Here is a 26,362-nt window from a genome sequence, read left to right as displayed (position 1 = left end):
GTCCCCAAGTATCACTTGTGACCGTAGATGTACAGCAGAATAGAGTAGAGAACAACTCTCCCTTGAATGCCATTTTCGGATAGAGTAGAGAGTTGGGAAGAAGGGAAGAAGATTTGATGCAAGCCAGATGAGATGGATTACCTTTAACCTAAGCTTGATTTGGATTAGATTTTCTGCTTTAGCTTATGTGCTTCAAGCTTAAACTTTCTCTCTCTTGCTTCTTTGGTTACTAGCTTATGGAGGAAGCTTTTTCTCTCTTTCTCTTTCTTACTTTTCTGAAGTCTTGATTTGAGAGGAGAGGAACGTTGCTTTGGTTGGAGCAAGATGGAGGGAATTGAAATTAAGCTGGATTTGGTTCGGGTATTCATTTGAGCAACCCATCTGACTTCTTTCTTTTCTTTTCCTTGGGCTTCAATTTTGTTTTCAGCCCATTATTCTTTTCTGTTTGTTTTTCATTCTATTTGGGTTATGGAATTGGATTTGGCCTACAATACATAAATAATTAGTAATATGCAATTTGTAATTAATCCATACTAATTATTTATTTACCAAAAATAATGTTTGTCATCACTAATTACTTTAGTTAATTTCTTAACTCAACATTCATAATCTAAAACAATATATAAAGAGAATACAGAAAAAATAGTGTCCAATTTTCGTATAACAATCTTAACCTTATTATTGACGTAATTGCATTTTAAAAACTGGTATAAAATGCAATTATTATTAACTTTCCTTCATTCATATTGCGGTTACTTTTTTATTTTAGGCACACTCCTACTCATTGTGTCCTCTTTTTCGTTCCACTAATAAATATAGTACTCCCTTTTATCTTTCAGGTAATCCTATTAGTCTCATATTTATAAAGTATAATTATCAAAATCAGATCTCTTACTGTAATTAATACATAGGTATTAATTATGTCAATAATTACATAATTTTTTCTGTCTTTTTCTATCTCTTGGGTTATGTAAATTTTATTTTATTTTTCTAACCATGGATACAAAACCTTCTCAATATTGGAAGAGAAAGTCTATGTATATTATTCAAATCCTGGTAAAACTTTAAAGTATATTCAGTTTGAATGGTATCAATAATTTGAGAGAATAGATTTAAACTTAAATACCTATTCTTAATGAAGAGCATTGGGTATATATTTATTGAATTTTTTTTAAAGAAAAAATTTGTGTATTTTTTGTCATCTTTTATTTTTGTGGTGATGGACAACAGTAGTACTCATATCATCATTTCAAAATTTATTTTATAGTTATGCCAATTCATAAAGTATTTTACAAAAATGATGTTTAACTAAATTTTTTATCTTATAATTATTTTATATTTTGGGATTTAAAATTTTGTGTTTTTATTTTTATTCAAATATTATTTTTGTATTTTATTTTAATTTTGTTAGTTTAAAAGTATCAATATTAATTTTAATTTTTAATTTTTAAAATGAATAAAAAGATGTGATTTTTTTTATAAATTAGATTATTCAAAAATTACTCATTACAAAAGAAATTAAGTTTAATTCTTGACATGTTAAATAAAAGATGGTTTAATTAGATAAAAATATTTTAAAAAAATAATATGAAAATATAAGAACACATATCAGATAAAAAAATTTTCTTCTTTCTACGTCAAATTGATAAAATAAAAAAAAAGACAGAACTATTTTTTACGTGAAAAATTAAGAATAAATTAAAAGGATAGAAGAATGATTGAAAATATAAATTAAATAAGTAAAGTAAAGAGAAGGAAAAATGTAAGTTGAAGTTATGCATGAAATAATCGAATAAAATTTGCAGTCGATGAAGGCAATGAAAGACGATGGAGGCGATGCAATTGAGCGTGTTGAAGAAAGGAGAAGGGCGATAATAAGAGAAACACATAAAAGTGTGCATGAAGAACAAAATTGGTAGATTTTCCAAAAAAAAAAAACTTTAACAAAATAATTAGAGTGAAATTAAACTATTGGTGAGAGTACCAGGACGTTTTAAACAAAAGGATATAAACTAAAACTAACATAAAATTAAACAAAACATAAAGACGGTGAATAATATAAAGACATTGATAAAATAAAGGATATAAACTAAAACAAACATAGAATTAAACAAAACATGAAGATGGTAAAAAATGTGAAGACATTGATGTTCGCTTAGTTACAGACACTCAGTATTTTTTTATTGGGAGATGTGTTATCATGGTTATAGGAGTAATAAAACTGTTTTTATTTTAGTGTAACGTTGTTAGATTTTTCAAAATAAATTTTATGACTATTTTGTCTTTATAATTTGCTTTATGAAATGGTTTGTTAGAGGGTAAATATAGTCCAAAAAAATTAGAAACTAAAGTCGTGATCAACTCTTTATATTGGCTTTATAGATTTTTACCTTTTGTTATATGGTACAAAGATTATATATAGAGTAAAATATCGTTTTTGTCGTTAACGTTTGGGGTAAGTGATTCAATGTTATCCTACTATCAATTATACTAACAAATCAGATTATATTTTTCAATTATTCTCATTTGAATGTATTTATTTTTAATTAGGTCTCATTTGGATGTGTTCGATTTTAATATTATACCCACTATTTGTGTTTGGATTCAATTATGTCCCTAGAAAAGTGAATTATATAAATGTTGTAGGAATTAGTTTCAAATTTTGATGAGTTATTTTTCGGAGTGGATCATTGATTCTATCTCAGACATTTGTATTCTAATTTCAAGAAGAAATTTTTAAAACTCAAACTAAAGCGCTCATGATGTGTAATTGACGGTAAGATAACATTGAATCACTTTTACAAACGTTAAGGATACAAATAGGACGATTTGAACGTTAGGGACAGAATAGGATTTACCCCAAACGTTGGGGACAAAAACGATACTTTACTCTTATATATAAAATAATAAATGGTACATGTTCTCATATATAAGAACATGGAACTTAATATTACCCTTTCATGGAGTTTCTCTACCTTAATAAAAGAATTAATATCATTTACACTTAATGTTTATTTTTGTACTTAATAAAAAAAATAATATAATTTAACTTTAATTTTTAACTTTTAAGATACATGAAAAGTTGTAACCTTTTATGCATTAGATAATTTAAAAGATACTTATTATATATAGAAAGTTAAAAATATTCTAAACTTAAAAATTAGTTTTTTAATAACAAAATTAAATTTGTTCAAAATCGTAAGGAGAGTTAAAAAGAGAAAGAGAAAGTTAAAACTTTTTAACTAATTACAAAGAATCACCACCATCAAAACTATTGAATTTGAGTATATTAAGTGAGGTTTAAGAAGCAAACCAGAACGATAAATCTAAAAGTTTTCTATCTCTCTTTATATAGTGTTTCACTTTGACTAACTATTTTTTATGGATAGTATTCAAATGACGAACAAAATAATAAGAAGATTCGTATTAGATTATGAAAATTAATCTCATCCTTATAATATGACGACGATATTTCAAAACATGTAAAATGAAATAATAAAGTATAGTTTAATTGATGTGCACAATAAAATAAATATAAAACTTATAAAATAATAGTCAAATGTGGATAATAATGGTTGTCTTCTGTCCTAAGGTACTATATTAAACTGCAAATTAAATTTATAATTATTAGTTAAAAAATTTACAATTATGTACTATTTTTTATTATTTTGGTTGAAAATAATATATTTTGATATTGTGTTTTAAGATTACTGACATCAAATTTTGATAATTTCGAAAAATTTTAAATGCTTTATGTCTTAATTCTTTTAGCAAAACTTCAACAACTCATAAAAATTAACACAACAGATAATTATAAATCAAAATGATAGATAAGAGTAAAAGTTGCGATGATGATACTTGGTAATAATTAATAACGATCGGATGAAGAGGATGTGGAAGGAAAGAATAGTGTTTGATATAATAGTGACGATGAGACAATGACATGTATATATATATAGAACAATATATAGTAAGAGAAAGAATAGTGTTTGATATAGTGAGGCGATATAATACAAATATAAATTAATAATTTTGAAAGAATAATGCACTTAAAGATTGTTTAAAAAATTAAATATAAAATTAAAAAAATATATTTTTTATCAATTGAAACTATGCATGAAGATAAAGAGTGTTTTGAATATAAATTTTTATCTTTGCTTTAAATTAAATATTATTAAAAATAAAAAAAATAAACTTAATAACATTTCTAAATAGTTAATTGTAAATAATGTTTCTAAATCCTTATTTTTATGTTGTTACACATAATAACAACATAATAAGTTTGTTTAATATCTTATTTACTTTAAATTTATAATGTTTATACATTCTAAAAGTTAAATAACTTATAAAATTTTTATTTTTGTTTTTAAATTTTTTTACTCTTAATGTTAGATTATTTTATTAAATTTATAATTTTAAAAATAAAATTATAAAAATTAATCTCTTCACAATAATAGAAAAGCGGCTATCGTACCTGTTGAACCGCTAGTATACATGTAAAACCAATCTTATCGTGTATATATCTTTTATAATAAACATCACTTTAGTCTTTAGCAATAATATTTCCTTAACAACCAATATGTTTTTTTTGTTAATTAGAAAAACAATCCAAATATATAATTAATTATAACAATATTTTTATATGAGTATAAAAAATATTTAGTGCACGAATAATATTGTAGAAGTAGAACCCGGTTCTCATTCCCTAAAGATCGGCCCCATCAGAAAAATATTTCACATAAGAAACCCTTCCTTTAAAGATTCGGATTGCACAAGACCTAATTCAATTTAACCAAAAGGAGGCATTCATTGCTGAAAAGTGAAAACCAATCAATAAAAAATGTAGCTTCGGAGTAATGAGGATGACAAATGTGTAAAATAGCTTCAGAAGATTAAAAAGCATGATGCACAGATCTTGATCCTCATGCCACCAATATAATCATAGCATCTAAGAGATACAAAGTCCTGATTTCAAGTGCTAAGAAATTCGAAAATGTAAGGATTAACACTGCAATGATCAATGTCCATAATGTCCTCATAGCAGTTCGTGCTCAACAGCAGAAAATATACGGATCAAATGCTCATATCAAGTAATGGATTTAACATACAACATTGAACACAAAACAAAGGCTATGCATTATTAGCATCTGGCTCAGACTTTGTTTCTGATGATTTAGCGTCTTCCGAAGCAACTGTGTCAATGGTCATATCCTCACCTGTATCTGCCTCAGCCATCACTTCATCCTTGTCAGCTACCGGAGGTTCAGTGCCATTTTCTATGCCATCGAGTTGCAGCTGTTGTTTTTCATTTGCATTCTCTTGCTCATCTAGCTCTTGTACTGTTGTTGCTTGTGGAAATGGATCAGTAGATATTGTCAATGTGGATGTAACTAACAAGTTCTACAAATGAAACACCACACGAGTCGAGAAACATTGCTTTCATCAAACAACATATGAGTTGATAACTGATCATAAAATGAATCATTAAACAACTCCAAATACAGGATTTGATTTGCCTCGATGAAGGATACCTTTTCCAGGGCCAAAGCAAGCTTCGAAAGATGTGGATAAATGCCTTTTGCATCCAATAGGATCTGCTCAGTGCAATATCAGAGAAACATTATTTTATGTAACCATGTTATAATGTTGAACAGATAAACTCAGACACTGATGCTCCAATATGCTATTGGACAACATACAAAAGAACTGGATATACCTCACAAAGCCTTTGCAATGTAAAGGGAGGACCTTCAATGAAACAAGTAAGCGCTACAATCCAGATAAATTACCAAATAGTTTAGTGAACCAAGAACAGAATAAACACTTAAAATAAGTAAGAACCTAAGTAATTAACAAACATTGTACACATTCTGAAAAGAGATGAATTTTAGACTTAGGAGATTTGTTGTGCAATATGAATGAAGGTGCCTGGGTTGAGTATAGAAGTTTATCATAAAATAAGAAACATTGTTCTAACAGCTAAACAAAGGCTACTTCATTATGGCATCAAATAAGATAGAGTGAATTTCATTTAAATATGTATGAATGAGTTATCAGCTCAATGATCAATACAGCTCATGCTAAGCCTTGGAAGCTTTTCTTTCATTGCTAATCTTCTACCAAACAACTGCTATAGGTTCGAGTTAAACCCTAGAACAACAAGTAGGCATAATCAAAACTATTACAAGAATTTGAATATTAAGAATTACCAGAAATTACGTAATTCATTAACATATTGTCTAAAAAATTTGGTTAATGTTGTTGTTTTATTTTGGTGCTAGATAATCTATAAAATTGAAAATGTTTAACATTTCCAAATAATTCAGTTCAATAACTTTTATCAAAAGTAATTTCAAAGATTGGTCTACTCTATAGATTCTTGGCTAACAATATGGTACCATCATCCAACTTGTTGACCACCTCAGAGTAGGATTCTCCTAAAGAAGCATATTGCTGTTCACTAGTCATTTTTGCCTCAGGGTACTCTGCTAATACCTGTATTACAAATATGGTGAAAGCATTATTAAAAAGACAAAACACTTTAAGTGTAAGGTCACTATTAACAAACAAAAACAACGTCGCTTTTCATACCATGTGTTGAAAGTAAGAACTATCATGCTAGAATAACACAAGTTTAATAACATTATGAACTTACAAGTTACAAAGTATAAAAAAACTACGTGCTAGCATACCACTAAGAACCAATACACTAAGAACCAATACAATATACACAAGAATGCATGCTAGCATACCTCCCCATACCTGCTTCAGCTGAAAAGATAGCATAGTCTTGAGCTTATCCCAGTCATGCCTGTCATTCAGAAAGTGCACCACATTAGCACTCAAAAATAAAGGTCCATTTCCAAGTCTAGGTCCACTGAAACAACCAATGAACCAATAACTAGAGTGATGGTAAGGTGCCAAAAGACGGCCTTAGCACCTAATTGATGACGGGGAAAAAGAATCCCTAAAATCTCAGCCATCTAACTCGGTCACTAACTATGATAATCAAACACAAAATAACATGAACTTGATCCTTCAAGAATCTTATCATCAGTTCAGGGTTTGGTACATCACAGATCTTAATATTTAATTTTTTGGAACTATCATCATGCACAAGCAAAGATTTCTGTGGAGAATCAATGCAAAATAGTACTACATCATTTCACGTCTTTCTATTCCATTGTATTGTATTGTATTTCACATCTATATATTTAATTTTTACCGTGTGCATTAACAATGTTCAGTTACACACAAAACAATAATCATATTTCTCAGATCAACCAGCCATAACCTAAAGGAACAAAAATTCAGTTACTAAAACGACTCGCACCAGAACTTCCCAGTAGATGCAATGACTTCTAGAACCTTCCTCACTTCTTCCCGAGAAACATCATCATCCCTTTGCTCACTATCTTGCTCACCATCCCTAAAAAAGGAAATGAATCAGAAAAACGAATCAAGGACAAACAAGAAGTCTCCCGTAACAATGAAGTACCTGTGGTTGGAAGAATCAGGTACCACATCATCACTGTGTGGATTAACGGCGTCGACTGAGGAAACCGCTGTTTGCTCTAAATTCTCACTCGATGGAACCTCCATGAGAGTCTCCTCCAGCTGCACTATAAAAGTAGGGTTTCATACAGTGGCGGATACGTATCTTTCTGAAGATGTGTACATACGAAAGAAGCACGATGAGAGGGTAGATACATACCTTGTTAAAAATTGGAATACGGAAAGAGTTGTTAGGTTTTTTAGATAAGTGAACGATGAAAGTGTGGTATTTTGAGGGCGGAGAAAAGGAGCAGGGGCCTCTGTGGTTCTGTACTGTGTGAAATCACGGCGGAGGCTCCGTCGTCGTCTGCGGAGGGAGCAAGTGTCAGTATGTTGAGCTGTGAAAACGGTGAGCTCAAGTTCTCTTCCTCAGTATTGGGCTTTCCAATTTGGGCCATCTAGCCCACATGTCTGGGCTTTCCCATGTATGATGTATTTTTTTGTAGCCTAATTGCTTCAGTCTAAGTTCCATCCATGTATTTGAAGTTTGTGATAAATTCACGTTTTAGCTGATTACTTTTTATTACACAATAATATTAAAATTTGAAATTTAGAATACAACGTAACTCAACAACGTATAATTTATCTATTCTAGAATTAAATATATTTGTACTATAAATTATTATTTTTTATTTGTTGTAGTTAATGATATATTACATAAAATTAATTTGATATTTGTTGTAGTTAATGGTATATTGCATAAAATTAATTTGATGTTAGAATAGCACAAAATTAATATTAAAAGAAGAGAGGGGGGGGGGAGTTAATCCTATTTTTGCACAAAATTAATGTACCCATTTATTTATGGGTCACACTACGGTAAAGATGTAAGGTACAGAGATTCTCTCTGAAATTTCTATCTATGGATACGTGTTTTTATTGTCTCTTGTAGCAATCAGCTTGTGACCATGGCTGTAGAAAGACTGGTGGCTTGGCTAAAAGCACATTTGAGCTAAGTGATCATATATAAAAATTTGACAATTGACAACCTTATTTATTTTTTATTTGAGAGTTTTAAGAGTTTTGTTTAAGATTTTTTTTGCCTAATAACAATTTTATAGTAATATAAATTTCTAATGGAGGTTTATAAAAAAATATTTTTGGCAAAGACTACACGTTTTTTTAAATACACTAGTGTATATTCCCGTACACTATATGAAATAATTAATAAAAATATATAATTTTTTTTATTAAAAGAGATTAAACAAAAATATATTTAATAAGTATTATTATAAACATTTTATAAAATTATAATTAAAATCAAAGTTTAATTATTTTTAATATTAAAAATAATTAGTATTTATCTTAATTGATTTGGATTGATTGAGTGATCATCTCACTCGTCTACCTAATTAAGTATTAGAATTTCGAATCCCATCTTGTGTATGTAACAACTTATTGGCTAGTGGCAGACCCTTAATAAATGGAGTTTCAATCCGTGGATAATTAGTTCTCGATCTGTCGAGTTGGAAAATACAGTAAAAGAAAATAGTATTTGTCTTGAAAGTAGAACAATTCTAATTGATGATAGCAATACTTATGGAGATTTGCCTTTGTTGAAATTTAACTGTGACAATTTTATTTATTGGTATCATATTTATTGAGGAAGTCAAACAATATGATCAACGTTATTACGGGTTAAAATTTTATATTTTATTACATGATTTTCAAGTTTCTAAACTTATAAACTTATGTCATTACAAAAACTATTAGATTGATTAATATTTTTTGGCAATATTACCAAAACACTGTAGTTGAATATATTAATTTGTGTAAAAAGAAACTATAATAACTTTTGTTATTCAATATATAATTTATTCTATGGAAAAATGAATTATTATTCCTAGATTGGAATATATGTTTTTCTCCATTTTTAAATTATTTTATTTGATAATAATTACCATTAAAAAAAATGAATGACTATACTATTTTATAATATAATGTATAAAATAATTTTTTATTTTAAAATTAATTCTAGTTAGTGAAAAAAATTCAAAATATTTTCTTACAAGAATTTAAATTTAAATTTGAATTTAGAATTGATTAACAACTTACCTTTTTTAAAATTTTAATAACAAAAACAAAATTAGTTAGCTGCAAAATATTCAGTATTTAATAATTTTAATAATTTAAATTTTAATTACCAAAAATTGAGTTAGAAATTAATTATAATTTAATAATCGATGATATATATATATATATATATATATATATATATATATATATATATTAGTACACAAATAATAATATCTAATATATCATTTAATTTTTTTAACAGAGCTAATGTATAATTTATTGAGAATTGATTTATTGTCTAAATTTTTTTTATAAACTTTGTAGTATATGAAAATAGTGATCTTATTTTTTATTATTATTTAAAATATTATTCATAATTTTTTATTATGTAATTAACTTAATTAATATTATTCATTGTCTTATATATTATTTATTAAATCATTTAATATTTATGTGGTTTAATGAATCAAACAAAATTTTAAATAATTTAATATCTATTCTAATTAAATTAAATATTTGATTAGTTATGATGGATGTAATTTAATGAATCAAATAAAATATTAAATGATGGAATATTATTTATTCTAATAAAATCAAATTAAATATAATTCATTAGTTATAATTAATACAGTTGAATGAATCAAACACGTTAAATTAAAAAATAATTTAGCTAACTTGTCTCTTAAGGACATATTTTAAAAAATATTTATTTTTCAATAATTTTTATAAAATATTTATTTTTATAATGTTTTTAGCCTATGCTCTAAGGGCACAATTAGCAGAGCCCATAAAAAATACTTAATTAGTTAATACAAATAATTAGTATACTTGATTTGGTTCAATAATAAATTAAAAGAAATAAATATGAAAGGAAGAGATAAAGAAAAAGTGAACGAATAAAAATGTGTAGTTATCAAAAGACAATAAAAGAAAATCTTTTTTATTTTTCTATTTATTAATTATTAATTTATTTAATTAATTTTGCACCATTTATTATATGTTATTCATCTTACAAATTAACACAATTAATTAGTTTAATTATAGATAATTATTTATAATTGATATAACTCATTTTACTATACTTTCTAAAAAAATAATTAAAAAGGCACGTTTTAATTTTTTGTTAAAGTAAAATAAAATAAAATACATAAATTGAATAGATATAAATTTGAAAATTATAAAATTTTGTTAACAATTCAAATAAATTAATACCATAAAACTGAATTTAATGTCTATTTAAAATAATTACTGACCTTCTATTCTTCTAATTATTAATAATTTAAACATAATAATACACTATAACTTATTTTTTTATTTATTTTAAGTAATTACTAACATTTTATTTTTTTAATTATATTCTTGTCTTATTTATCATACATGCTTTTGAATGGCAAAATTACAAACATTTTTTCAAAATGCTCAAATGCGTTATTACTTTCCATTAATGGCAAAATTACTCGGAGATTCAACGGGATGAACGCATATTGGATCAGATTGGATATGGCCAAAATTTCGATCCGATCTGCACTAAAATCATGGGATCCAATATCCACAGTTTTTAAGTTTGGATTCGCTCTGATCCGTACATTTGCGGATTGGGTCAGATCAGATATATTCGCAAAACACAAAAATATTTTTAAAAATTTATTTTTATTGAAAAACCTATTATTCACTTATTGACTTGAACATCGGAGTGCTTTTTACAGATATTCACTCCCTTATTTTTTTAATACCGACATATAATTCATCTCGACGAAAAAGCTTGCAGAAACTTATCGACAAACGAGCTATATAACCACCAACCTTCACAAAAAAAATAATAATAATAACTCTAAACTTAAACCCAAATCTTATACTCTTAAATCTTAAACAATATAAGTTAAAGCTTACTCCCTAATGTGCAATAGCTTTTTTCTGTTTATCAAAAAGCAAAAAAAAATTACATTTTCAAAAAACCAAGATGACCCTCATTTTTTTGTTTAATGAAATTAAATTCTTAGATAAAAAGAATTAGTAAAAATTATTTTAAGCATAATTATTAAATTCAGTTTGATTTTGTTAGTCGAATTCAGTTTGACTTAGTTGATTGAATTAAACATTTGGTCATCAATCCATATTGGTCGTTAAAAATAATAACAAGAGGTCGGGTTCGACACAGGCTCCACCATAAGGAAGTCGGGAACGATGGTTAGCTAGCAGATAACACTTATTTGAATAAGTAATTGCCCCTAAAATCTCTCAACCTACTTCCAAGAGTCAAACCTCAACTTCCCTAAGATAAAGGGATGGTTATCCTCCTTAAAAGGCGGAACTACTCCAACGGTGGTTATGGGTTCACCACTATAACTTGTTGAAAATAACTTAGTGAAAGTTGATTGAATTGGCACAAGTATTAGTGAACACATCTATTTTAAATTTTAGTTTCACACTTTTGACTATTTTATATTTTTTATCTATGCAATACCGATTTTATCGATTTAACTAATAATTAATCAGTTAAATCAAATAAATAGTGAATCAGTAATTTTATCGGTTTGATTCTTACAACTATGATTCAACTCATTCTACTGATCGGTTTATCAGATTATGGTTTATGGTTGACTGACTTCGGAATACGAATTTCAATTTACAGATTCGGATTCAACATTCACATCTCATCCTCCATGGTTCAGGGTTTAGGGTTCACGATTCAACGTACATTATTACGATGTCCTTTTACTAAAAGAGATAAATACATCAACTGCAATTTACGATTCCGAGTATAATTTTTACAAAATTTGGTTCTCTGGCTCCCAGACCATGGTTCACCGTTTTCACGGTTGCGAGTTTCTGGGTTCGGCTTGCGGGGTTCAGGTTCTAGAATTAATCTTGCTGTGTACTGTTCCAAAAAGGAATAACCAAATCAACTGACTTTTTACGGTTCAGGATTTGGCTTTTAGAAATTTGTCTATATCGTTTCGTCTCTCAAGGGTATACGAATTGTGTTTTGTAGATTAGGGTTACGATTTTCGTTCTTTGGGTCTTCCAAGTTTGGAGTTCAAGGCTCATGGTTTATATGTTTCGTTATCATATTTATTATTTATTAAATAATTCGATATTTACTCTAATCAAATCAAATAATTAATATAATTAACTAAATTAATTAATTTGATATAATTAATTATAATAAATGGTAAAATTTGAATGTCTAATCAAATTAATTAATTGATATAATTAATTAATTATAATTGATTTGCTTTAACGAATCAAATGAAATAAATCAGGAAACACCTTAAGAGCATGTCGCATTAGTTCTGTTATTAAGTGCAAAAATCTTATTTTTATATAATAGAATAGATAAATAATAAAGATATTTTTTTAAATTAGTATAATTGTGCATTATTCATTAAATATTAATTGTAATATTGTAATATAATTATAATAAAAATATTTTTTTTAAATAAATTTATTTAGAAAAATATAAATTGGTTATTAATAACCGGTGTCATTATCATATAATTATCATATTATTATTATTATTATTATTATTATTATTATTATTATTATTATTAGTTGATTACTTTTTTGTTCTCGGGCCAATTCATTGCAAAGGCAAAGGCATGCAATGATCCAACTATCTATTTGGATATTGTCCAAAAAAACAAATTAAAACCAAACAGAGCCATCCACCATTCCAGCGTAGGAAGCTCGGTTCTGTAGTGGGTTAGCTTTCTCTGCACAATTCTACGCTGCTCCCACTATCATGGCTCATGGACACGTGTTGTTATTATCTTCTTCTAATGAGAATATTTGTAAATCTTTATACACTTGCATCTGTACATTATAATTATCCTTATATATATATATATACTTACGCCTTTTTTTTGTCATTATTACATCAGGTAAGAATCAAATCTTCTCTAAACGAGGAGAAAGGACAAATGCCATGTGAACTAATGTTAAACCAAAAAAAAATTTCTGTCCTGGATTACATTCAAATTCAAATGTTTAAAATTTAAAAAGAAAAGGAAATTGAGCATGTTTATAGGACTGTCTTTATCTTTTTGTAAGAGATGATTGCTATATCGATCGTTGTCCATATTGAATTTACATAAATGATTTTTTCATATTAAAAGAAGGGAGAAAGATGAACTTCATAGAAAAATAGATTACATTAAAATAGATTACAGTAGGCGAATGGTAAACAGGTGTCATAGATACTAGACAGAAATATTCCATTAAAATGATAATAAGAAAAACATAATATCTAACAGAAATTGCAATAAAAATCTGCAACTTGACTGAGAAAAGCAAAATATAGTGCATATGAGGGTCAAAACCAAAAGTTTGGACCCTCCCCTTGTATGTTGTATCCAACTATCTAAGCAAATATTATTTGGACATTCAAACTGCTTCCTAAACTACATAAAACGTGCATATAAACTCTTGTGGTAAACAATTTGTTCAAGCCAACGTCCATATAAAACTCTTGTGGTAAACAATTTGTTCAAGCCAATCACTTAGCCTTTGGAGTATTCTGGTTCTCTGGCAGCACCTGCAGTGCAGTTCTTTTCCTCTCCACTTCCTGCACATGTTGAACAGTCAACACTTAATAAGAATACCACTTAAATGCAAAATTGATAACTCAAATAGATTTAAAATAAAATGCAATTAACAACTGATATAGAATAAGAAATTCAGCCTCACCTTCCCAGCAGCATTATTATTATTCAGCCCCAACTTCTTTAACATCTTCCTTAGTTCTCTCACACTCTTTTGATGCAAATCATCGGTTCGGTTCTCCTTCACACTCTTTTGATGCAAATCATCGGTTCGGTTCTCCTTCATACCAACAGCACTGTCCACTGTTTGAATCTCATTTGCAACACCCTTTGTTTCTTCCTGTGATTGTTCAACAACAACAGATTGTATTGGAGTATTATTACAAGCTTTCACCAGCGTGTTGGAGTTGAAACTCGGCATATGCATTGAAGCATCCATAGCTGTTTCTTTTGCAGCTGAATCATCATTAGGTTCTTCATTTTGTTCTTTATCTTCAATGAAAACTTCTTCTGCAACTGCATGAAAATTAGATTCTTCATGTTGTTCTTTATCTGCAATGACAACTGATGAAATATCACCTTCAACAGCTGTGTCACAATTGAAACTCAGCACAGAGAGTGAAGCATCATCAATGACAACTGATGAAACATCACCTTCAACAGCTGTGTCACAATTGGAACTCAGCAGAGAGAGTGAAGCATCATCAGTGGGAACTTCTTCTGCGACTGCTTGAACATTAGATTCTTCATGTTGTTCTTTATCTGCAATGGCAACTGATGAATCACCTTCAACAGCTGTGTCACAATTGAAACTCAGCAGAGAGAGTGAAGCATCATCAGTTGCAACTTCTTCTGCGATTGCATGAACATTAGATTCTTCATGTTGTTCTTTATCTGCAATGGCAACTGATGAAACATCACCTTCAACAGCTGTGTCACAATTGAAACTCACAACAGAGAGTGAAGCATCATCAGTGGCAACTTCTTCTGCGACTGCATGAACATTAGAATCTTCATGTTGTTCTTTATCTGCAATGACGACAACTGAAGAAACATCACCTTCAACAGCTGTGTCACAATTGAAACTTAGCACAGAGAGTGAAGCATCGTCAGTGGGAACTTCTTCTGCGACTGCATGAACATTAGATTCTTCATGTTGTTCTTTATCTGCAACTGATGAAACATCAACTTCAACAGCTGTGTCACAATTGAAACTCAGCAGAGAGAGTGAAGCATCATCAGTTGCAACTTCTTCTGCGACTGCATGATGTTGTTCTTTATCTGAAATGACAACTTCTGATGAGAGATCATCTTCAACTAGCTTTTCGGGATTGAGAATCGGCAGAGATAATGAATCATCATGTGTTGCAATTTCTTCTGCAGCTGCATCATCATTAGAATCTTCATGTTGGTCATTACCTTTCAATTGATCAGATTCATCCTTTTGTTCTTCTGCTTCTCGTACAGCTAAATGGATCAATGATGATTCAAGAGTAACATGGTTAACATCTGCGGAGGATTCAATGCAGATCTGAGCAGCACTTGCATCCTTTTCTTCTAAATCCTCAGATGTTTCTTCTAATTTTCCTTGGTGATTTTGAAGAGTGATATCTTCAAGACTGTTGCTTTTCTCAGTAACATCAGAAGAGTTCTCAGAATTTGGATTTGCATAATCCTCTTCTGAAGCATTACTATCCATTTCCTCAACCTCTGTCTTGGATTCTTCAGCAGATGATGCACCGATAACATCAGAAGCACCATCAATTAATTTCTCTTCCTCCATGGTGGAGGATTTTTCCAAGAGCTCAGAATTATCAATAACAGTTAGATTTTCTGAGGCTTGAGCAGAAGGCACATCGAAGAGGTCAGATGCATTGATCTTTTCCAATCCCTCTTCCATGGATTCTTCACAGTTCTCCAATTTGATTTCAGATTCTTCTTCTAGATTCTCACCAACTTCTGATGATAATTCTTCAGAATGGTGCAATTTGACTTCACAATCTTCTTCTTGGGGCTCATCAGAAGAACAAACATTGGATGAATTCAGTTCAATAACTGCATCAGAACTTGCTGAGTCCTTTTCATCTTCAGATTTGTCATCATCCTCTATTTCAGATAACTCAGATCCTGCAAAGTGAAGACCACCATGCTCAGATAACTTAACAGAAAGATTCTATCATGCAGATCTACAACAATAAGAAAAGAACAAACCTTCATCGCCTCCGTGCACATCATTCTCCTCTATTGCTTGGTCCCCTTTATTCGAATCTTCCAGTGTTTCACAACTTCCTTCCAACTTCACATTTGTTTCACGTGGCACGGAATCAGCTTTCAAACTTGACCCCTTGTCTTCTGATTCAGCCTCCAGCAAAGGCTCAACATCAATTTCTTCCACAGAAACTGCTTGCACTTCTGAACCCAAATCATTGACTTGGTGGTATTCAGATTCAGTTTTCATTTCCATAGAGCAGACCTCTTGTTCATTAGTTTCTCCTGAAACCACGTCAGTCACAGTCTTCAAACTAGCCCCTGCATCAGACACTGTACCAAATACAGCATATATCAAAATCATGCTACAGAAGTTGAGATAACATCGAATGAATCAATTTACACAATTTAACAACCAAACATTACCCTCTTCGGTATCTGCAGAGTCTTCAATTTGCTGAGACACACTAATGATTTCTTCAGAAACATCATCAACCTTTTCAAGTCCATTGTCTTCAGCATCCATCAAGCTCATGTTGGACAGGTTCTTCTCAAGCAACCTCACCGACCTTCGAGTACTATATCCTTGCTGAACCGAAGTTCCCTTGGTTTTCCGGCCAGTGGCCCTTGTCCTACTGCTTGGAACAGCAGCAGGAGTCTCGGTCAAATCAATGATCTTTTCATTGCCCCTATTCTTCTCTTCATCATCTTCAACCGCCTCAACTTCCTTCTTTCTGCGCAAAGAAACTGCAGGAGCCCTTTTCTTTGCAGCAGGAGTAACCAAAACATTGGCATCTTTATTCTCTTGCTCAGATGCTATCACTCCGTCACCATTTCCTGCTCTTCTAGTCCCACGCTGAGGCCTCTGCGAAGACACCACCTTTGAGCTTTGTTGTTCTTCTCTAACAGGTTTGTTTCCGGTTGCGGTTCTAGACGCCGCACCACGATGAGGAATGGGGGTTTCAGCTGCTTTTTCAGCTTCAATTGGATTAAAAAATTCATCCAATCCTTCAACCTGAACCAATTTGGGGAAAAGAAATTTATTTAACAAAAAAACGAAAATGAAATTTTGGTTCATTGTTCCCACTTTACATAGTCACAAAAGGGTATTTCGGCATGAATAAAAAAAAATCAAAATTGAACAGAACAGAACAGCAATAGAATTTTGCAATGACAAACAATTGAGATGATCTAAGGAATAATGAAAGAATACGAAGAAAAAGGGCAGAATCGTTACATGGGGAAGAGCCGAGAGAGCGTTAGCCATGGCAACATTGGTGATGTTGGCGGGAATCTTGTTCTTCTTGCAAAGTGCTTGAAGCTCCTTCCTTGAGAGGCTGTGGAAGTCCATGATCGAGTGAAAGAGGAAACAAAACAAGATGTTTTGGATTGAGAGAGAGAGAGAGAGAGAGTTTGAAAAGAAAGCGAAAGTCAACAAGTGAATGGTGATAGTGTAGCAGATTGCAGAGTAAGGGGTGTGTGGTATTTGTACAGTGTAGTCGGCGGTTTAGCCGTTAAGGGTAGAGAAACGTTAAGGAATGTGACCGTTGGGAGCTTGAATTTGAAATTTGAATTTTTTGTTGGATTAAAAGATTAAAACATGATTGGTGACCGTGAGTGGCGAGTTTATTTACTTCAGTATACATAATAATTTAAAATTATTTTATTTTATTTAATTTAATATTCATAATTTTATGTATATAATATTTAATATTTAATATTATATATTTATTTTAAAAGTAATTAATAAAAATAAAATAAAATAATTTTAAATTAATTTTTATTGTTTATTAAATATTTTTATTTTGTTTCTTTTTCAAAGTTGTGGATAGAACATAGAAGTAATTTAATACGATGAGATACTTTACCTATTAGTAATAAAAGCCAACGAGTTATACTTCAAATGACATAGTCTTCGCATATTCATTTAAGAGGTCGCGATTTCGAGTCTTTTTATCTTCAGCATGTATATATATATATATATATATATATATATATATATATATATATATATATATATATATACTCAATGAGTTATAACTCAAATAACATAATTTTTTCATACTCACATAAAAGATTGCGAATTCGAGTCTTTCTATTTTTGATAAGAAAATATTAAAAATTAAAAATAAAATTGAAAAATCAGCAACCTCTCGGTGTGATACATTCATGAATATGGCATGAGGGTTGAATTCATTGATATTACTCACAATAATATCTACTATTTCTATTTCTATTATTTATTTTTTTTTGGTGTGTTTAACTAACATTTTTTGTCTTGAAATATCATTATCATTATCAGTATTCATATACATTAAAGAAAATAAATAAATTATCAAAATGGTCTCTTAAATATTATTCATTAATCAAATTAATTTTTCAAATTTTAAAAAATTTAATTTTTATACACGGATAAATTTTTAAAATTAAACTCAATTTTTATATCACATAAATTATCTAGATTTCTAGTCTTGAAACTTGAACCCAAGAAGTCAATTTCCGATATCACATTTGTTATTATTATACTCATAATTTATTAATTATTAATAAACAAATTCCACCAACGCTAGATAATGGCAATTTTTTGCCCTGAGTGATTAAAGGGTATATATAAAACATAAAAAAGATTTTAAACGTGGCCCTGGATATAATAAATACTAAATACTCAAAAAAGTAAAAATAGATTTTAAATATACCAATAAATATATTAGAATCTTAAGACAGATCAATTTCTCATACATATGATGTTAGGACTTAGGACATAGAACCCACTAAAGATCACTTCCGCATAAATTTCTTAATCCATAATAATCGCATACATTGGACTATCTTCTTTCTTTGTAAAGCCTTTTTCTTTTTTGGGGGGCTACTTCTCATAATGCATTTGAGTGGGGAGTGTCACAACTTGTTTTATCAAACACCCAAAATGGAAAGTTACATCGACTTAATTAAACTATAGGCAATAATAGTATATTATATAATTTTTTTTTTACCAAAGATAAGGAAACTCGAAACCACAACCTCTTAGTTGAGTATAGAAAAACTATACCATTTGAACTATGACTCATTGGCAGCAATAAGAGTATATTAATATTATAGACAAAATTGTATGTTTATCTCAATATTTTAATTAAATTAACCTATAGTTTTATAAAAATTGATAACAAATTTTTCGGTAAACATGACACTAAACCAATTAGACTATATTTGAGTTAATAGTCAAAATCGTCCCTGAAAGATACCTCGATCTCCATATGAATCCCCGAAAGATAAAATTAATCAAAATCGTCCCCGAAAGATGACGGATATGACCACGTTAGTCCTTCCGTCATCTTGTCCGCTGAGTTGGTTGACCTTGGGTGACGTGTTCCGTTAACTGCCTGCGTGGCACAATAACAAAACGACGCCGTTTTGATTCAATGGCCTTCAGATCTTGATACGACGTCGTTTAGTGTCCAGGTCTTGATACAATCAACCTTCTACCTTCCTCAACCTTCCTCAACCTTACCAGTGCCACCATCTGTCACAAGCATTTCATTATACAGCTTCCTTGCAACCTCAACGTTCTCCATTTTAACCAAACAATTCAGCAACGAATTAGAAGCGACAACTGGTGCGGTATTTGTAACCCACTAACTTACCGGCAAGTGCACCGGGTCGTACCAAGTAATACCTTACGTAAGTAAGGGGTCGATCCCACGAGAATTGATGGATTAAGCAACAATAGTATTTGATAGGCTTAGTTAGACAAACAGAAAAGAGTAATTGAGGGTTCAAAAGTATTAAACAATAAAGAAGAGTTTGAAGACAGGCAAGTGAATAGGTGAGGAATAAAATATTGAGAATGCAGTTAAGGCTTTAGAGTTATCTATTTTCTGGATTGACTTTTCTTATTAACTAATTTTAATCATGTAAGATTTAATTCATGGCAAACTATTTGTTACTAGACCCTAATTCCTTAGACCTTCCTAGTCTCCTCTAAAATTCATCAACTGCCAATTCCTTGGTCAATTAATTCCAATTAGAGGGTGATGATCAAATTCTAGTTTATATGCCACAAGAATCCTAATTATCCAAAAATAAAGGGATTATATATCACGTATCCCGTTAAATACAAACAATTAGAAATTCAGGATAATATGTTTTCAAGCTATTGTTCAAGTAAAGAGTTTTTCCAAGTTATACAAGAACTCAAATAGAACGTGGGTCATACTTCCGTTCCACCCAAATTCATAAAATAAAGAACGAAAATAATTATTGAAATATAAATCAAAACATGAATTAAAATAGAAAAATAATATTATCAATCTATACAATAGACAGAGCTCCTAACCTTAACAATGGAGGATTAGTTGCTCATGGAATATGGAATGTAAATTTTGTATGGAATAATGTTGTTCTGGAACCACCCTGTTGGGATCCCTTTTATAACTAATCCTAATAATTTAAAAATCAAATATCTAAAATTAAAATTAAAATAATATCTTTTCCTAAAATAATATTTGAATTTAAATTCGAATTAATTAACAAGTCTTCAGCTGATGGGTGGGGACCACTTGATTTGTCCATTCTGCAGCTTCCAATCTGTGTTTTCTGCACATGGCGCATGTCCTTTTTCGCGAGTCACGCGGACGCGTCGGTCACGCGTTCGCGTCAGGCACGCGATCGCGTCATTGCGAATTCCTCCATTGCGCGCGGTCGCGTGAGCCATGCGTCCGCGTCGGTATTCGCTGGTCATCTCCTTGGTTTCTTCTCTTTCTCTGTAGAAACTTCATCAAATCCATCAGAATGCTACCTAGGATGAATAAAATTGCACAAAACTCAAAATAGCATCCATAGTGGCTAAAATATAATTAATTCTTAATTAAACTCAACAAGTTAGATGCAAATTCACTAGGAAAAGATAGGAAAGATGCTCACGCATCACAACACCAAACTTAAATTGTTGCTTGTCCTCAAGCAACCAAAAACTAATATAAGCTTAGGATGTGAATTTGCATGAGAATGAGAGTTCGATTAAGCTCATGTCTCTTCTTATAGTGGGGTTTACAACTGCAATCCTGAATAGTTTTGGCATCTCAATTTATCCTTTGAAGTTCAGAATGATTGGCATCCATAAGAACTCAGAATCCAAATAGTGTTATTGATTCTCCTAATTCAGTATGTTGATTCTTGGACACAGCTACTTTATGAGTCTTGGCCATGACCCTAAGCATTTTATTTTCCAGTATTACCACCGGATACATAAATGCCACAGACACATAACTGGGTGAACCTTTTCAGATTGTGACTCAGCTTTGCTAGAGTCCCTAGTTAGAGGTGCCCAGAGTTCTTAAGCACACTCTTTTTGCTTTGGATCACGACTTTAACCGCTCAGTCTCAAGCTTTTCACTTGACACCTTCACACCACAAGCACATAGTTAGGGACAGCTTGATTTAGCCACTTAGGCCAAGATTTTATTCCTTTGGACCCTCCTATCCATTAATGCTCAAAGTCTTTGATCCTTCTTACCCTTTGCCTTTTAGTTTAAAGGGTTATTGGCTTTTTCTGCTTGCTTTTTCTTTTTCTCTCTTTGTATTTTTTTTTTCTATATTTTTTTTCCCGCAAGTTTTGTGTTTTTCACTGCTTTTTATTGCTTCAAGAATCAATTTTATGATTTTTCAGATTATCAATAACAATTCTCTTTTTTTTTCATTATTCTTTCAAGAGCCAACAATTTTAACATTCATAAACTTCACTATAAAAAATATGCAATGTTCAAGCATTCATTCAGAATCACAGAAAATACCACCACATCTAAGTAAATGAGACTACTCTAAAAATTAAACTCAAATTCTCATGCACTACATCTGTTCTTCTTTCTTTTTGATTTCAAGCTTAGTGGGCAATACATGAGACATCTTTCAGAATTAAAGCACTTAACAGAAAAATTAAGCTATAACCTAAGAATCTACTAATAAAGGATCATGCAATAAACAAAACAAAGTAGCAGGAAACCGGAACATACATAATAAAAGCGGGAGGGAATAAAAAATGAAAGGAACTCAACCACCTGGGTTATCTTAGCGGTTGTTTTATTCTTCAGGTTGCGCTCCTTTGTGAAGATGATTCGCCTCCTTTTTTGTGCCATAGGAATAAACAGAAAACCTTTAAGCAAAACGTCAACACCAAACTTAAAGGTTTGCTTGTCCTCAAGTAAACAAGAACTGAAAATAGAAGAGACAAATATTAAGGTGAAAGAAAAATAAAAGGATAAGAGAATAAGAGAGAAAGAAACTTGGGCGGCGCAAACGACGCGTTCGCGTCATGCATGCGATCGCGTACATCGCGCATTCTTCATAATGACGCGTTAGCGTCAGGCACGCGTCTGCGTGCCCTGGATTTTGTGCGATTCGCGCGAAGCCAGCCGCGCGCCCGCGTGACTTTCTGTTCGCATGGCTTGGAAGCCAAATTCTCATATGACGCGTTCGTGTCGTGCATGCGCACGCGTGGATGGCCATATGTGCAACTAACGCGAATGCGTCAATCACGCGTCCGCGTGACCAAATTTGTGCTTTTAGCACACTTCTTGCCCCAAGCCAGCATAACTCTCTGTCCAGACACCTTTTACGTCGATTTTTCGGGTCACGCGCCCGCGTGGGTGACGCGCCCACGTGAATGGCGAAAATCACAAACGACGCGAACGCGTGGGGTACGCGTTCGCGTAGGATCGTCTTTGCTAAAGGCATGAGTCCAGCGCCACTCCCGCTCAACTCTCTGTCAATTTTCATTTTTCACGCACACATGATTGATGCGTCCGCGTCACTGACGCTTGCGCGTCATGTGCCTCCCCCGCCCCTTTTTTTTTTTGAAATATAGCTTGAGGTGTTCGGTTCCTGGAAGAACATGGCTGCATGATCAGAAAATTAGTAAGAACTCAATAAAAATAAAATAACTAAGAAAACTACCACTACGAAAAATAGCTAAGGATACGAATTTATCGGGTTGCCTCCCGACAAGCGCTTCTTTAACGTCAATAGCTTGACAATCAGCTCTGCTAGTTCAGCAGGTGAGTGGACCTCTGGCGATCAATCTCGCCTCCAATATAGTGCTTCAACCTCTGGCCATTCATTGTAAATTTTCTGTCAGAATTCTCTTCCTGTATTTCCACATGACCATATGGTGAAGCTCTGATAATCACAAACGGTCCTGACCACCGGAATTTCAACTTTCCGAGAAAGAATTTGAGCCTTGAATTATATAGAAGCACTCTCTGTCCTGGCTCAAAGACTCTGATGGCTATCTTCTTGTCATGCAATAGCTTAGTTCTCTCCTTATAGAGCTTGGCATTCTCATAGGCTGAGTATCTGAATTCATCAAGCTCATTCAACTGAAGCATCCGCTTAATTCCTGCAGCTTCTGAATCAAGATTCAGATATCTGATTGCCCAGTAAGCTTTATACTCCAGTTCGACTGGTAAGTGACAGGCTTTGCCATAGATTAACTGATAAGGGGACATGCCAATAGGAGTCTTGTACGCTGTCCGGTATGCCCAGAGAGCATCATCAAGCTTCCTAGACCAGTCCTTTCTTGAAATACTGACGGTCTTCTCTAAAATTCTCTTAAGTTCCCTGTTGGAAACTTCAACCTGTCCACTTGTCTGAGGGTGATAGGGGGTTGCCACTTTATGACGGACTTCATATCTATGCAGAAGAGAGTCCAGCTGTCTGTTACAGAAGTGACTTCCTCCATCACTAATGAGTGTCCTTGGGACACCAAACCGGCTGAAGATATATCTCTAAAGAAAGCTCATTACCACCTTGGCATCATTGGTGGGCAAAGCCACAGCTTCCACCCACTTGGACACATAATCGACTGCCACTAGAATATAGTTGTTTGAATATGAGGGTGGGAAAGGTCCCATGAAATCAATAAAGGGATTGACTTTTCTTATTAACTAATTTTAATCATGTAAGATTTAATTCATGGCAAACTATTTGTGACTAAACCCTAATTCCTTAGACCTTCCTAGTCTCCTCTAAAATTCATCAACTGCCAATTCCTTGGTCAATTAATTCCAATTAGAGGGTGATGATCAAATTCTAGTTTATATGCCACAAGAATCCTAATTATCCAAAAATAAAGGGATTATATGTCATGTATCACATTAAATACAAACAATTAGAAATTCAGGATAATATGTTTTCAAGCTATTGTTCAAGTAAAGAGCTTTTCCAAGTTATACAAGAACCCAAATAGAACGTGGGTCATACTTCCGTTCCACCCAAATTCATAAAATAAAGAACGAAAATAATTATTGAAATATAAATCAAAACATGAATTAAAATAGAAAAATAATATTATCAATCCATACAATAGACAGAGCTCCTAACCTTAACAATGGAGGATTAGTTGCTCATGGAATATGGAATGTAAATTTTGTATGGAATAATATTGTGGAATATGTTATTCTGGAACCACCCTGGGATCCCTTTTATAAATAATCCTAATAATTTAAAAATTAAATATCTAAAATTAAAATTAAAATAATATCTTTTCCTAAAATAAGATTTGAATTTAAATTCGAATTAATTAACAAGTTTTCAGCTGATGGGTGGGGACCACTTGATTTGTCAATTCTGCAGCTTCCAATCTGTGTTTTCTGCACGTGGCGCATGTCCTTTTCACGAGTCACGCGGACGCGTCGGTCACGCATTCGCGTCATTTGTGTAGATTCCAGTCCACGCGTTCGCGTCAGGCACGCGATCGCGTCATTGCGAATTCCTCCATTCCGCGCGGTCGCGTGAGCCATGCGTCCGCGTCTGTATTCGCTGGTCATCTCCTTGGTTTCTTCTCTTTCTCTGCAGAAACTTCATCAAATCCATCCGAATGCTACCTAGGATGAATAAAATTGCACAAAACTCAAAATAGCATCCATAGTGGCTAAAATATAATTAATTCTTAATTAAACTCAACAAGTTAGATGCAAATTCACTAGAAAAAGATAGGAAAGATGTCCACGCATCAACAACACTGGGGAAACAACCATGCACTTTCCGCACTGTATAGAATAACCGAGAGCAGCATCAACCATCCCAGAATCTCCGTAGGCTCGAATCAGAGAGTTCAAAGCCTCATGGGTAGGTTTCAAGTTCCCAACTTTCATGCTGTTCAGAACCAGCTCGATCTTGGAGAACACTCTGAATCTTGCCAAGATTAAGAAGAGATGAATAAGCAAAGCCATCGAGGGAACAAGAAAAAGGTCTCGAGTTAGCCCAGTCGAAGAACTTCAAACCCAGCTCGGGGTCGTGTATTCGGTCTAGAACGAGCAACATCCGAAACTAGAACCTCAGATTTTGTAAAGCGAGACTCGAGGGAGTCCTGCCAATGGGCGTGGGTTGCCAGTATTCGAATGGCGTCAATAACGAGGTTGTGGATGCAGGGACTGAATAGGGGCGAGTACCATACTACACGAGCTCATAAATTAGCCTCTCGCTGCTTTATTTGCTCTTCGCGGAAGCTACTCGACTGTTAAGGAGAGGGTTTAACACTCCTCTCTGGCCGGTGCTTCTTTCTTCCTGACCCTTCTTTTTCTTTCTTCCTCTTCCTGCTGAGCCAATGAGCTAAGCTGCATCCAATCAGGCATGAAAGAAAGCGCTAATTCAAGAATGAAACCTCTCAATCAAAGCTTTTACCCTTTCTTGAAGCGCAGGAGCTCAATTAATTAGTGCAAGTGCTTGGCTATCGAATCAGCAGCTAAGGTAGCAGACTGATTTGACTTGATGACCTGGTATGATCATGAACTAGAATGTTCTATTGAATGAGATATAGCCGTAGATATCCCAGTGTCCACTCTTCGATCTCCCATCGAATTTAGGATTAGGGTTCATCATACAAGGGACTAATTTGATTTCTTTTAACGTACCTACCTTGTCAGCAATCCCAGCGTACACGTAGGCATCATCCGCCCAAAAAGTTAACGGAACACGTCATCCACGTTAGCCAGCTCAGCAGACAAGATGACAGAAAGACTAACGTGGTCATGTCCGTCATCTTTCGAGGA

The 26,362-nt window shown here is 32.1% G+C and overlaps 2 protein-coding genes across 5 annotated transcripts; both read right to left on the bottom strand.

Annotated features, from left to right (window-relative positions):
• Window positions 1-4,892: 4,892 nt before the first annotated feature.
• Window positions 4,893-7,974, bottom strand: LOC107629537 (serine/threonine-protein phosphatase 4 regulatory subunit-like protein). Of its 3 annotated transcripts, none has more exons than XM_016332353.3 (8): window positions 7,715-7,974; window positions 7,499-7,617; window positions 7,334-7,429; window positions 6,763-6,811; window positions 6,399-6,495; window positions 5,717-5,769; window positions 5,532-5,594; window positions 4,893-5,400 (listed from the first exon to the last, which is right to left on the bottom strand). In XM_016332353.3, exons 2-8 carry the CDS (start codon window positions 7,600-7,602, stop codon window positions 5,131-5,133), a joined length of 732 nt encoding a protein of 243 aa, XP_016187839.1. In that variant the 5' UTR covers window positions 7,603-7,617; window positions 7,715-7,974; the 3' UTR covers window positions 4,893-5,130. The 3 variants fall into 3 exon arrangements, with proteins under 3 accessions (XP_016187839.1, XP_088366219.1, XP_016187840.1); XM_088510093.1 differs by having other exon boundaries at window positions 6,709-6,811; window positions 7,499-7,622; window positions 7,715-7,967; XM_016332354.3 differs by having other exon boundaries at window positions 7,499-7,622; window positions 7,715-7,967.
• Window positions 7,975-13,702: 5,728 nt separating this feature from the next.
• LOC107609204 (uncharacterized) lies at window positions 13,703-17,775 on the bottom strand. 2 transcript variants are annotated; one of them, XM_088510092.1, is made up of 6 exons: window positions 17,557-17,775; window positions 16,746-17,334; window positions 16,323-16,652; window positions 14,361-16,238; window positions 14,257-14,322; window positions 13,703-14,134 (listed from the first exon to the last, which is right to left on the bottom strand). In XM_088510092.1, the coding sequence occupies exons 1-5, from the start codon at window positions 17,668-17,670 to the stop codon at window positions 14,276-14,278; spliced, it is 2,958 nt and encodes a 985-aa protein (XP_088366218.1). In that variant the 5' UTR covers window positions 17,671-17,775; the 3' UTR covers window positions 13,703-14,134; window positions 14,257-14,275. The 2 variants fall into 2 exon arrangements, with proteins under 2 accessions (XP_088366218.1, XP_088366217.1); XM_088510091.1 differs by having other exon boundaries at window positions 14,257-16,238; window positions 17,557-17,771.
• Window positions 17,776-26,362: the final 8,587 nt, after the last annotated feature.

The sequence above is a fragment of the Arachis ipaensis genome, chromosome B3 (genome assembly GCF_059453495.1).
Source record: "Arachis ipaensis isolate K30076 ecotype BB chromosome B3, ASM5945349v1, whole genome shotgun sequence".
NCBI lineage: Eukaryota > Viridiplantae > Streptophyta > Magnoliopsida > Fabales > Fabaceae > Arachis > Arachis ipaensis.
The sequence above is the reverse complement of the archived record's forward strand: the minus strand, read 5'-3'. Positions and strand labels throughout refer to the sequence as shown.